The 14,574-nt window shown below is 42.7% G+C and overlaps 1 protein-coding gene across 6 annotated transcripts in view; it reads right to left on the bottom strand.

The window, feature by feature from the left end:
- ENTREP2 (endosomal transmembrane epsin interactor 2) overlaps positions 1–13,574 on the bottom strand; it is a 162,380-nt gene extending 148,806 nt beyond the window's left edge. For 2 of the 6 annotated variants that reach the window (XM_076348325.1, XM_076348326.1), the window contains exon 1: positions 13,425–13,574. In XM_076348325.1, the coding sequence (XP_076204440.1) occupies positions 13,425–13,550 (126 nt within the window). In that variant the 5' untranslated portion in view covers positions 13,551–13,574. Of the gene's footprint in view, positions 1–13,128; positions 13,190–13,424 lie in introns of those variants that run through there. The other 4 variants (XM_076348327.1, XM_076348331.1, XM_076348329.1 and 1 more) reach the window with 3 other exon arrangements.
- Positions 13,575–14,574: the final 1,000 nt, after the last annotated feature.

The following is a 14,574-nucleotide window of genomic DNA, read 5'->3' as shown; positions in this document are numbered from 1 at the left end:
CCTAACATTGTTCCTGTCTACCTTCTTAAACTCTACAGAAGAATTACATCAATAACAGCCTAAATTAGCTGTCTGAAATACTTGATCCTGAAGCACTTATACTGCAGGCAAAGGAGGTAAAAATTTATTGGTTTAACATCTTTAATGCTATATAGTTAAAATACTGAAGCAAGATACCAGAAGTATTTCTTGACCTTTTTGAATTAGGGAAATATTGCTTAAAATATTGCTCTAATTTCTAAATGAGCTAGTTTTCAAGAATTTGGGCTACAGCCCATTACTACATTTTACTAGAGCATTCAGTTTGGCATCAGATTTTTTTTCCCGATTAAGTCAATTGCAGCAGATAAAAGGAAATACATTGTTTGGGGACTCTCATCCAGTTCCTAAATATACCTAACTATAAATAAAAAAAAAAAATCTAATTAATTCTTATCTTCCAGGAGCTCTAGAGTTAAGCACATGTAGACTTATTTTTATATGGGAAAAATTCATTCTTCACAGACCTATCTTGTTTCATTGATGTTATATAAATCATAACAGACATGGATGAAGCAAAGAAATTTTTAGAATACCAAAAAATAACCACCCTCCAAAAATAAAAAAATTGTTCCAGAAACACTAAAGATTGAAAAGCAACTGTGCCTCTCAAACTGACTCCTCTTTTGCCCATTACTTCTTATCTTCTCTATTTTTCAAAATAGGTTAATTAACCAGGTAATGCAAGATAATTACTTGTGTAGTTTTGGAACCGAAACAGCTGATCCAGACAAAACCTCAAGTTAACCCCAAACAATTCATACTGTAAGGCAAGCTTTTAAACTGTCAGGACACAAGAAGGAACTGTCAAGTGGAAGGACATCTACAGTTTGTCTAGTGATGAATTATAGTTCCACAAGCAAAAAGTGTACTGCTTCAGAGGAAGGTTCAATGTCAGAAATAGAAAATGGTTTTGCTTCCTTCTACCTTCCTTCCAATTTAGATTCGCAAACCAATGAAGGATATGATTGAACGCTTCAGACAATCCTCATCTAGAACTGATGGGTATTGTCACTGGGTATGACCTTTCCTAATAGCTGGTTTGATATTCAGGCTTTCAGACATTCCATTCACAGTAAGTTAGGTTAAGGAAGATAAGCACGTGGTCTATGTTAAGGAAGATGAGCACATGGTCTCTGGTGGACAGCAAAATGCCATTCTGATGTTGGTTATACTTATTATCTGTATAACCCTTTATTATTTCTACTGTCATTATTGCTTTTACAGTAAAGGTTCCTTTCCACTCAAAGGGCAAATATTATGTACCAACAGAAATTAGTCTGTCAAATCACAGTGCAAGTTTTTTAAAAGCTCAAAGGAAAAGCTGCATTGACTATTTATACTACTTAGCTAGCTAAGAAAATATCTACTGAATAAACATGAACTTCAGAAGCAGATACTAATGCTTTAGTATTGTTGCTAGTTACTGCATACTATAATGATATTTCACAGGATCTCAAAGTACAGTCTGATGGTGAAACTTTATTTCAAGTCTATGACCTGATTTCATGAGGAAGAAAGGGAAATTTTTAAGGGGAGGAAAGGAAGTAATTCTTAAATTACTTCCTAAATTCTTTAGGCTCAGAGTAATCCTTGTTACACAAGCATAAATAGGACAAGAGGTATGTCTTTCAGTAACTCTTTAAAAAGGTTAATGTCTCCTCTTCCCCCAGAGCAAGCATGAAGAATTGGGTATATGAAGGACTTAAGCCTATGTATTAAATCTGACTCCTACCTACCATAGCAACATTACTAATGTCCTTCTTAAAGGACAACCATTGCTGGTACAATTCCTACCTTCATGCATAAAAGGCAACATGGAAAAGTTGTTAACATTTTGCCCAATCTGTACAATGTTATCAGGGAGAGAAAGTGCACCTGCCACCCCATCTGTCCTCTATTCCAGTCTTGTCTTCACTATTCTCTCTCTGGACCATGCAGCAGGTTCTGTGGTAGAAGTGTCAGAGATGCGTCAGAGACATCATGTGATCCAGCTGTAAGAGATTCCTACATGTACAGACACCGCGATACTGTGAACTCAAGGGCATGAGCTTGTTATTTTACACGTTTTTTTCCTTTTTTTTTTCTCCTCAATTGTGTTTTGTGGCTTTGTTCTGGTTTTAATGTTATTTTCAGAATGAAAATTATACCATTCAGATGTATTTAAATAAACCTCCATTCCCTAAGTCAACTTTTTTCAAGTATTCTTTGTAACCAAATATTTGCAACTAAAACTCTGAGAAATATTCTGTTTTGATGCCCCCTTTTGCTCTTTACATGTAATGAAAATGTATTTCACATGAAATTCTACTCTGTTTAAAACTACTGCAAAACAAAAAATTCAAATCTAACATCTTGAATTAACATTGCTCTTTCAGAACGCAACTGTAAAGGCAGAAAAGAGTACAAAGGCATCCATTTGGTTTAAGATAGGCTGATCAATACACTTTCCTGATTATTACCATTTGCAATAGATACAATAACCCTTCAGAAACAAAACGTACTTCTCGGCTCCCAACATGTCTGTATAAGCAAGCAAGAGAAGGCTCAACTACTCTTCATCTGGAGATCACATACTTTCATTAGGAGTTTTCTAAATATATTTTTTACTTTAAGATCATGAACATCAAAACTGAAACTTCCCACAAGAATGCGTAAGTGGTCTTTTCCCCACCAGGAAAATTCCTATTTAAGGGGAAAAATGTAAAGAGTCAAGACAGTAGCTTGGTAGTCTGGATCGCCTGGGACATGTAAAACAGCTTGAGTTCCCTTCACGCCACACAAACACAGGACTTGAGCCTTTGCCTCCTTCACCCCTCACGTCCCATGAACGCTACACTCCTAGCTATATAGAAATGGTGCAGCATTTCATTTTTCTGATTTCATTTAGTCTGATTTTTCACAAGTTTTCAAAGGATTTTGGATTTAGCCTCTGGAAAGATAAAATTTGTTTGAACCATAGCTACTTTCGATATATGGCAAAACTGCTTTCTACCAATGTTATTTTCAGAATAACATAGCAGTCAGTACTAGCCACATGTTCACAGCACTATTTTAAGGAGTGTGTCTTAGAAAGTTCTTGACAATTGTTTACAGAGTCAGAAATTGAAAACCGCCTATTTTAGTACCATTGATCAACAAATGCTTTCACTGCTATAACAAAAGAATACCATTCAGTTTAACTTTTCTGCTAGAACCACAATCACTAGAATGCATAATAGTGAGATAATTACTTGTATTTATTATTGATAAATGACATTGTCCATTGGCTCTTTACTATGAATACTGAAATAATATTTTTTGTTTTGATTTTTTTTTTTAAACTAAAGAATAGTCTTACTCTCTGTGGCAGGCCAAAAATCTACCACAAATCTTAAAAATAGCTGCATTCACAATTTCCACCTAGATGAAAACAAGTTTCTTCTCTGAAGAGTGAATGTAAAAGTGACATTATAAAGCTACATGATTATTATCTCTCGGTGCCTCTGGATTGTGTTCAGCTTAAAAACACCTCTTTTTATCTTGCCTGGCACTGAAGGCTTAGCTAAAATCTTCTGATTAAGCCATGCTTGTTTTTGCCACAAACAGTAGCAAAAACAATCTCACAAGTAAATTATATCCCTCACATGAAAATAATTCTGCTGAGATGGACTCTTTATAGGTGACAGGAATAATAAAACTGTATAGTTATCAATGAGGACACTACTTGCTTGTTCTGCAGAATATAAATTACTCATGATGATGGCATCTAGAAAGGAAGAAAGTTCATATTCAAAACTGAAAGCAAGCTTGCAAAGTTAGCAACTTTCACTTCATATATTAGACACAAAACTTTAAACTTGTACTGCCGTTTCAACTATCCATGTTTAAATCAAGCTGTTGTAAAGATCAGAAATCCAAAAGTTACATTCAGTTTGCCTCCTCCAAGCAAAAAATACATATTCTTCAAAGTGCTTACATTTTATCATTTTTATCTGGATACCACAACAATAACAAGCAAGCCTACACTTGTTAGACTATTGTAAAATTATTCCTTTTTTTTCTAATCACAATCCATCTGAAAACAATGTCTCATTGTAAGTGATGCAGCAGTAATTCAGAGAAGTATTTGTCATTTACTGCAACTTAGCTCAAAAGTACTCAAGATACTCAAAAGTAACACACACAGAGCACTAGCATCTGGTCCTCAGAACTGGCTATTTCACTCTGCAGACCTGCATCAAATTACTAATGTAGAGATAACCAGTATGGAGTAAAATTCTGTCTAGTAGAAAGGATTACTAGTAATTTGTAGGGAGTTCACATCCTCTGCACAATACAGGAGTTTTCAGATTGGCCTTACAGGTTCTACCTGAATTAGCAGAGAGTAAATGGAACAGGAGCAAATCTGTTTGCAAAAGAATTGATTCTTAAGAAGAGAGCATCCATACTATACACATATTGGATGGGACAATCCAGACGAGCTCTACTCTGGTCCCAAGACTTAATACTTACTAACAGTCAGATTGCATTTGCTATGCTCTTAAAGCACATCTTTTGGTTTCATTTTATTCCCCATGAATCAAGTTTGTGTGCTCTGAGAATGCTCCACAATGTGAATGAACAGTGAGTGGGAGCACATACATGATTAGAACTAAAACGCTGATACGGATGCATCCACAGACTACCAAAAATGACAATGACAAATTATACTGGGGAGAGGACTGAAATTTCAAACAGCATGAACAAGTACTTTTAAAGGAATTATGAACACACTGTTCTTACAAATCCAGATTGTAGCCTCTGGCTATGGGATAGAGACTGTGATTCTGTAACTTCACCAAAGAGGGAAGGCTTAGCTTTGGGGCATTTTGATCTTAAAATATTGCCTACACGTAAGTTACGATGCTCTAAATGTATAAATACTGCTCCATTATAAATTCCCTCGCTTTGTCACATTTGCATAGTATTTCTTTAAAGCAGTGTGGTTACTCCCACAGAGAAGAGATAATGACCACAACATATTCTGCTGGTAGAAGAGCACCTTTCTTTAAATACACCACTGAAATAGTTATACTCCTGTAAGTTACATATTTTCAGGCAGTTCACACCTTACAGAGTTCCATTATCTATTCTGCCCTTTGATTCCAGAAGGCACAGGAGTGAGCAGAAAAATGAATTGTGAAAGAATAGCCAATTAAGCATGATAATTCACAACTCATTCCTTCAATAAGTTGCAACATACAACTAAAATGGAGGTGTAATAAGTTCAGCAGATGCTAATGACTGGATAATTGACCTTGGAAATTCCCACTTCAACTAAGCTACTTATCTATTCCCAAGTTTCTCGGTAGACTGTAACTGTTCCACACAGCTAGTTGTTACAAGTTCCAGGGCAGTATTTACTGTCTTTACAGCAAACGCTCATACATTTCCAGCATAGAACAACATCTGGAAAGGACAACCAGAACTCAGGAAAAATATTTCATTCCTAAAGAGACTGAGACATACACCCATCTTTCAACTACACATTAAAAAATAAAACCATATCTTATGCTGACAACAGTAAGGGACTTACTCAAAATGTAATATTTCTATTCTGCAGTCTGGCTGCCTACAGAAAAATAAAGACTTCAGAACACAAGTAATTTATAATAATACAGGATAAAAAAAAAAAATGCTATTTCTTCCCTACAGATTGGACACCTCCCCAGCCCCGTATCATTATGGGGCATCTTTGCTTTCTTCAACTATTCCTTCCTGTAACACAGGAAGTTTTTAAATTATTTTGCGTGATCAAGTGCTTCTCAGCCCCATAAGGCTTAGGCAACAGAATATACTCAGAGGCAGTAAAAGCTGACCTGCCTCATGAAACAAATAATGCTGGCTTCCATGAGTCTGCTACTTTCCAGTGCACTGAAGACAAGAAATCTCAAGGTTACACTTGGCCCAAAATCCTCAGGAAGTTGCAAATAGCCATTTTACCATGTATAAAGAATAAAAAAGGAACACTGTCTTCTTTCTAATTGTTCCTCTTTCCAGCTTTCTAATTTGCTATTATTCCATCTGGATACGGAAACAAAATTTTCACCCATGAATCCACTGTTTCAAAGTCCTGCCTTACCATGGACTCCAGAAAGTACAGAGAATGTACCCAAGGCGTCTTACTCCTTATGATTGTATGATGCATATGATCTCTTCTTGTACACTGACACCACAGGTTTTAACTGGCATCTAATAACAGGTTGTAACAGCCTTGTTCTATGTTTTTGTCTATCACACAATATTGTCCTGATGTACAAATCAAGAATGCTAAGAAAATTAATAACGATCAATTACTTAGACAAGATACGTTGCAATCTTCGTGAATTTTATGAAGGCGAGAGCACAAGCCCATGCAGGTGACATTGATAATTTTTTTACTAATACCATGTATCAGCAACGTACATGCCTAGCAGGCTTCCTGAGACACAAAGTTCAAGATAGTTGACTTCCTTCCCCAGCTTGCTTACATTTCAAAGCCCTGACAAACTTGCAAAGGAAAGAAAAAGCATGCCTAAGGTGTTAGTAAATCCAACCCCTGTAGTAGAGTCAGAAAAAACAGTGATGGTGGGCTAACTAAAGGGCACAGCAGTAGACAGTAATAGACAAAGTCTCAAAGAATCAGAGTTAGCGTAATTCTTTTACAAGTATATATAACTGGAGGTTCCACTACAGGTAACTAAAATTGTTATGGCATATTGCTATTCTTAAGTGAGGAGTTAACAGAGGAAAACTTTTTCAGTGCAGAAATTTACCTACTCAATTCCCAAAACAGCAGTACCAACTACTTCCAACAGAAACGTGAAAGAATCTTCCAACAGAAACCTGAAAGAATCTGAATATTTACAGATACAGAACATTGTTGCAGACGATACCAAGTTGGGCGGGAGTGTTGATCTGCTCGAGGGTAGGAAGGCTCTGCAGAGGGACCTGGACAGGCTGGATCCATGGGCCCAGGCCAACTGTATGAGATTCAACAAGGCCAAGTGCCGGGTCCTGCACTTCGGCCACAACAACCCCATGCAGCGCTACAGGCTTGGGGAAGAGGGGCTGGAAAGCTGCCCAGCGGAAAAGGACCTGGGGGTGCTGGTCAACAGCCGGCTGAACATGAGCCGGCAGCGTGCCCAGGCGGCCAAGAAGGCCAATGGCATCCTGGCCTGGATCAGAAATAGCGTGGCCAGCAGGAGGAGGGAAGTGATCGTGCCCCTGGACTCGGCACTGGTGAGGCCGCACCTCGACTACTGTGTTCAGTTTTGGGCCCCTCACTACAAGAAGGATGTCGAGGTGCTGGAGCGTGTCCAGAGAAGGGCAACGAGGCTGGTGAGGGGTCTGGAGAACAAGTCTTATGAGGAGTGGCTGAGGGAACTGGGGTTGTTTAGCCTGCAGAAAAGGAGGCTGAGGGGAGACCTCGTCGCTCTCTACAACCACCTGAAAGGAGGTTGTAGCGAGGTGGGTGTCAGTCTCTTCTCCCAAGTAACAAGCGATAGGACGAGAGGAAATGGCCTCAAGTTGCGCCAGGGGAGGTTTAGATTGGACATGAGGAAAAATTTCTTTACTGAAAGAGTGGTGAAACATTGGAACAGGCTGCTCAGGGAAGTGGTTGAGTCCCCATCCCTGGAGGTATTTAAAAGACATGTAGATGCGGCACTTAGGGACATGGTTTAGTGGGCATGGTGGTGTTGGGCTGACGGTTGGACTCAATGATCTTAGAGGTCTTTTCCAACCTTAATGATTCTATGATTCTATGATTGTCAGAACCAGTAGCAAACTTCACAGAATAACAAATTGTCCACGATAAACTAATCTTCATGGTCATGGAGTCCACAGATTTGAAATCTACTGTTAGAACAGTCATTTACAAAGAAGGGATCTGGTCAGATAATCTTACCCAGACAGCTAATGACCTCTCTGTGGTTACAACAGATGTTCAGGAATGTTTCTGACGATTTATGCAAATCCTAGAAAAAACCGAGTAAGAAAGCTGTAGGTTAAGCACTCAAGTTGTGTGTGATAACCAGCGGTACTCAAAACAAGCAACCCATACTATATACTCTCATAGAGAAGCATGTGGCACACTCAGAGTTGCAACGGACATTTGATATCCGTGTTAGAGTTTCACTTATACCTACAGCAAGTGGACAAGAAAGCTACCATTTAAGTCCCAGATATGAGATGATCAGCTCCAAGACAAATAAATGATACGTGTTAGCAGGTTTTACAAGTTCAGTATATACAATATATATCACTGAACACTAGCAGTAAGTTTACTTTCTCTCAAACAGCTTAGCTCTACTTTCACAATAACAGACTCTGTTGGCAGCAGGCTTTTCACGCAAACTAAAGCTCATTCCTCCGAGCTACAAATACCATCACTCTAGTACCTCCTTTATTTCACCTGACTGTCCACAAGCAATAATGGAAAACCTCAAAAGAAAAAGGGGAAAGGAGGAAGGAAAAAAATCTGTACCTGAAATGGAGAAGAAGAGATAAACACTCACAATTGCTAACAAATCATCTTTCTTGTAATCTCCCCTTCACTTCCACAATGATTCTGCATAGGAACATGCTAAAACAACCTACTGCATTGGAAGAACAGTCAGGGTCACAGACTAGTAGAAGCTTTTGAAAGTTAAGTCCTCCATGCATCATCTGAGGGATTTAAACCTATTTTGTACATTTGTCATTGAAGAATACAGAAAAGGCTCTACACTCAGCTTTCTCAGTTAAAAATGTAGACAAGTATATAATGTATTTCACATTTTCCATGAGAGAGAAGTTGGGTCTGAGTTCACCTTGGCAATCTCCCTATATATCTGTTTCCCTTTTCAAAGAACACAAAAAAGCATGTTATGTCACGAACCTTGAAGACATACTATATGAAAGCTGCTTTTAAACCAGAGGACTTTATCTGTTTTAAACATGGGATATGGATGAAATGAGGCAGAATTGAGAAGAAACTTAATAAAAAGGAGAGGCAGCACAAGATCTTCCAGCAACACACTTCTACACAAGAATACAACCGTTGTCAAATAACTATATATAAAAGAAGAGACAGCTTGTACTTTGCTGTATGTTCTTCTAAGATTTCTAGTGCCATGGTATGATTTTAGAAACCTGGGTAATCTTATGATTTAACTTACAATTTCATTAATGCTTTCCTACACCAGAAATAACTCTAGTCTGTGAGGCTGCTAATTTTCTCAGAATGCTGGGATCAAGGGGGCCGGGGGGGGAGGATAAATATCTTATTGCCAACTTCTAAATAATTTCAAGAAATGACTGCAGAGATCAAGATTTGCTTTTGTAGTCAGGCCTGTGGTTCGCTAGTGTCCTAACGCTGATACAGTAACCATAAACATTAAGCATACTTAGCTGAAGCATTACGATCAATCTGGGCGTGTACAAAGCCTGTAAACTACAGATTGGTGTATGCTTTGGATTCTAAAAGGCAAAGAGTGAAGAAATATTTTCTCATATTCAAGCAACTATGGACCTACAGGAGAGACAAAGAACCTTGTCACTGGTTTGACACTACTTTTGGGAAAAGTTTCAGTGATCTACCAGAACAGCCTAATTTTGAGAGCTATTCTTCCATGATCAAAATGAGGCTAATATTCAGTTCTTTATGTTCTTAATAGGATCAAAGACACCTATGTTCACTTATATGAAAAAGCATATCCTTTTACTCAACTGAGAGAACGTGAAGGTGAAATTGCCATTCTCCTGCATGAAAGACTGCAATGGGAACAAACTGCCTAGCATTTCACCACACAGCTTTTAAGATCTTGCCAATAATTTCTGCCTATGCAGAGAATCAACCAGTGCCTGCCCATCTAACCCCCCAATTCCCTTGTGCTCAGTGTGAGGTTGACTCTCGTTAATTACCTTAAAATGTCTTAATACAAAATACATGAAAATATTTTTTCTCTTCCCAATATGATGCTATAAAAGATAAGATAAAGCAAAATGGTTTAATTTATGGGATGATGCTTAAATAAGCTCTGAATTCTTCAAAGTGTTATGGAAATTACGGTGCCTTGTTCTTTAAATAAGCTCTCGCTGGTGCAGTCACTTGATTTCACTCCAAAAAGAAAGCAAGAAATCAGAACATTTCCTTGCATTTGATTAGAGAATTTTCTGTGAGGAATGTAATATGCAGCCCGTTCTTTTTTTTTTTTTTAATCAGCTAGAATGTTACAAACGTTGGGAAGTTATTTTCAAAAACATTTAAAATATTCTTAGCAAATTTTTGCAGGCATCATTTACATTGACAGGGTGACTGGTGTCAAAAGAACGCTGAAAAGTGCCAATGCCAAGACTACTCTGATTTAGGATATGCATTTCTAATGAGTAAAAACTACAGTATATCACACACACCCCAAAAAAAGGTTTAGAATTGCTACTTGACCATTAAGCAACTCAATTATTTACTTCCGGGTGGGGGGGAGTAGTTTGAAGGGAGTGAATATTTATGCCTGATTTTGGCACCAAGTAAAGAGAGAAAGGATACTTCCATTACTTTTTCTCTCACGTCACTTAAAGAAATAACTAAAGGTGAGTTAATCGTATTTTCCAGAAGCAAGCTAAAAACATTCACTCTTCCACATAAATATTTTTCAGCTGTGAGTGACGATATACCTAGTTTTTGTTGAACTCTCTAAATACTTCAAAAGGCTTTTAGAAAAGGCTGTGTAAGCAACCAACTAACGAGGCTGGTGAGGGGTCTGGAGAACAAGTCTTATGAGGAGCGGCTGAGGGAACTGGGACTGTTTAGCCTGCAGAAAAGGAGGCTGAGGGGAGACCTCATCGCTCTCTACAACTACCTGAAAGGAGGTTGTAGCGAGGTGGGTGTTGGTCTTTTCTCCGAAGTAACCAGCGATAGGACGAGAGGAAATGGCCTCAAGTTGCGCCAGGGGAGGTTTAGATTGGACATGAGGAAAAATTTCTTTACTGAAAGAGTGGTGAAACATTGGAACAGGCTGCCCAGGGAAGTGGTGGAGTCCCCATCCCTGGAGGTATTTAAAAGACGTGTAGATGAGGCGCTTAGGGACATGGTTTAGTGGGCATGGTGGTGTTGGGTTGACGGTTGGACTCGATGATCTTAGAGGTCTTTTCCAACCTCAATGATTCTATGATTCTATGAACTTGGCCTCAGAAAGTTCTTTAGGGCTCACCATACTTGAAAACTGCTCTATTTTACCTTTTTTCTTGAGACTTCGAGATAAGATGATGATGAGGAAAGTATGGTTATTCTCATGCTCTGATAGATCATAAGGTAGAAATATTTTTTTCAAAAAGTAAGCTCTTAATTTAGGAAACAACTTATACCTGCCTTATTCTGATAACACAGGACAATAAGGGCTTCTAGTCAACAGTCTTGCAATACTTTCCCTGTGCCTTCTACCAATTCCCACCACAGGCTGGAATCATGGCTTGCTTCTCTATGATGAGCAGGTAACATTCATGAAATCTAATTGGAAAACATATTTTTCTATGGGTTACATTGCACAAAGGGAAGAGTAGAAGGCATCCACAATCAGAAAAACAGCATATCTTGGAGTATACTGATAACCCCCAAAAGTGTCTTTTCACAAAGATTACAGGAGCTAGGGAAAAAAGGTATTATTGAAAAAGTTGTGCTTACTGGAATACACAATCAGTTGTGTACATTCCTGCTTGGTCTGTCAAGATAAGAAAACAAGTCTGCCTAAGCTGTATTGTTTTATTAGCACATTAATATGTAAACAGCCATATTCTCAATTTAAAATTCACACCTCATCACAATGAATAGTTGCATATTAGCTCACAGAAGTTCAAACTCAAAAGAATGATTATTACAATCTCAAGGCTACTAGTGTAAACTGATGTTTCTTTTCAAGATTACAAAAAATCCTGGTGAAATCAAGAAAAATATCTAAATAATTAATCCAAAACTACTCTTCTGCTCCGAAGGACTCGAAAAAATTGAGTAATGTGCTGCATAAGAGCATATTCAACAGTTATTTTTTAAGTTACACCATTTCTGCCACACGCTTAGAACTGAATAACCCAAATCATTTATCTAACAGTTCCGGTTTCTAACAAGCACTTTTAAAGCTGAAAACTCTCTGATCCATTAAAAAAGCTGAAAAGACATACTTGAAACCAATAACGCATTAAATTAAATGGAGCAAATCTTCACCAATAACACAGAGCCTGTTACTAGTGCCCTCAGAAATGTCTAATTCTTTCTGTCAAGTCCCATTTCACTGCTTATGAGAGAAACTGTCATAAACCATTATTATACTAATGCATCCATGTGTGCATTGTATCCGTACACATATGCAAATACTGATAATCAGCACTAAGTAAGGCCACCTGAATAAAGAATATCAACAACTTTTTTTTTTTTTTTAAACTTACACTAGCAGGACACAATGGAAAGTCAACAAGAAAATCACAAAGGAGTCAGGAGGACCCAGATTTGGGCACATGCGTTCAGAACAAACGAGCTTTTCCCTCAGATACCCAGTCCTGTGGGACCAACAGCCTCTCCCAAGGGGCTCATCCCAGCCTCTCTCATGGCAGGACTTTTGGGTGCCCCAAAGGCCCAGGCCTTTCCAGCCCTCCCGGTGCACTCGCACTCTCCTCAGCAAAGAAGTCTTCCACACTGTGCGCATACCTTAAAACCTGCACCTGCTGTGCTCATCTCATTTTATTACCTTCAGCACAACGTAGCTCGTCGCTGAATTTGCATCCAAGCATAACCCCGTGCTGAGACCTTGAGAAACGGCCGTACCTCAAGGTGAACTCTCAGACAGCGCTGAAGTCAGAGCTGATACAAAAGACACCAGGGACAGCAACAGCAGCCCGTGAAACACATACCAACCGCTGAGGGAACGCCGAAGGTTAATTTGTTACCCCAACTTTCATCCGACGCTGTTGATAAAACGCCAAGCCACTCGGGCTAACCCTTCCCAAGGCGGCAACGAAGTGCCGTCACACCGCTGACGGGCTCAGGCACCGGCCGGGGCGGAGGAAGCACCAGTACCGTAGTGAACACGGCGCATCCGAACGAGGATTTCTCACCTGACCGCCTCGCTGCCGGGTGGCCCCGCGCCCACGCGCGGAGGAGCGGGGAAAGAGCCTCACCCACCGGCCCCGCTCCTCAGGACCGCCCGGGGCAGGGGGCGATGGACGAGGCCCGAAAGCGGCGCTGCCGCCGTCGTCCGCGTCCCACCTGCGGGCGCGGACTCGCAGCCCTGAGGCGCTGCTGCCGGCCCCGCGGCGCGCGCCCCGCAACGTCCGTTGGGCCCGGCTAACGGCTGCGGGGGCGCGTGGCTGCGCCGCCTCCGCCCCCCTTCCCGCGCGCCCCCCCGACTCACCGAGAAACCGGCCCAGAAGGGGCAGGAGTGGCGGACGCGGGCCGAGGTGGTGAGCGCCAGGGCGGCGAAGCTGACGGCCACGATGAGGCAGCCGAGCACCATCTGCGTGACCCCCAGGGCCAGCATGGCCCGCGAGCGGGCGCGGTGCTCGCGCAAGCGGGACAGGCTGCGGGACAGCGCGGTGGGGCTGAGGGAGCGCGCCCCGCCGGGGGGCCGCGCCGCCCCGCCGCCGCCCACCGGCATCCTCCGCCGGGCCCCTCACGGCGCGGCCGGGCGGCACCGCCTCCTCCTGCCCCCGGTCCCCAGCGGGGAGGGCGCGCTCCGCGGGGCAGCCGGGGGCGGGCGCTGCAGGGCGGCGGGCAGCCGCGGCGCATGGAGGAGGAGCTGCCCTGCCGCCCGGGGCGACCCGCGCGCCCCCGGCCGGAGGGCAGCAGCCGGCGGGCAGGGCACGGCAGGGCAGGAGAGGGGCAGCCGCCGCCGCCGCCTCCTCCTCTCCCCGCTGCAGGCGCGGGGGGGCTGCGGGGCTACGGCGCGCAGCGCACGGGGGCGGCTCGCCCGCAGCCGCCGGCGGGGGCGGCCCCGGCTCCGGCCCAGCCCCGGCGCACGCACGGGGAGAACCGGAGCCCCGCTCTCCGGTCCGCCGCGGCTCCCGTCTCTCCCGCGGAGGGACGAGGGGAGGAGGAGAGACAGGGAGGGGAAAGGGGAAGGGTTGTTTACGGCCAATGGCGGGCGGAGGCAGCGGCAGGAGGATCAGCGGCGGCCGCCGGCGGCCCTGCGGGGAGCGCGGCGTGTGCGAGGCGAGCACTCGGCGGCGGGGCCCGGCCCGGCCCGGCCCCGCCCGGGGCCCCCCCAGCACCGGGACAGCGCCGAGCCGCGACGTGCGGGAGGAGGCGGTCGCCTCCATCTGCCTGCCTGCCTGCCGCCGGCCTGCGGGCCGGGCTCCCGTGCGCCGAGCCCCTGAAGGAAGAATCTTTCCCACCTGGGCTTTGTGCAGCGGGGGCACCTGGCGGCCGGTGCCCCCGGGCCCTTGCGCTGTGTGTTAGCGTCCAGCGGTGGAGGAAGGGAAGAGTTATTTCTCAGTGCTATGCAAAAGGCGACAACACTCAGGGTCATTTTAACCTTTTTTTTTGCCAGCGAACTACAACCAGCT

This window comes from Aptenodytes patagonicus, chromosome 10 (assembly GCF_965638725.1).
Source record: "Aptenodytes patagonicus chromosome 10, bAptPat1.pri.cur, whole genome shotgun sequence".
In the NCBI taxonomy this organism is placed as follows: Eukaryota; Metazoa; Chordata; class Aves; order Sphenisciformes; family Spheniscidae; genus Aptenodytes; species Aptenodytes patagonicus.
The sequence above is the reverse complement of the archived record's forward strand: the minus strand, read 5'-3'. Positions and strand labels throughout refer to the sequence as shown.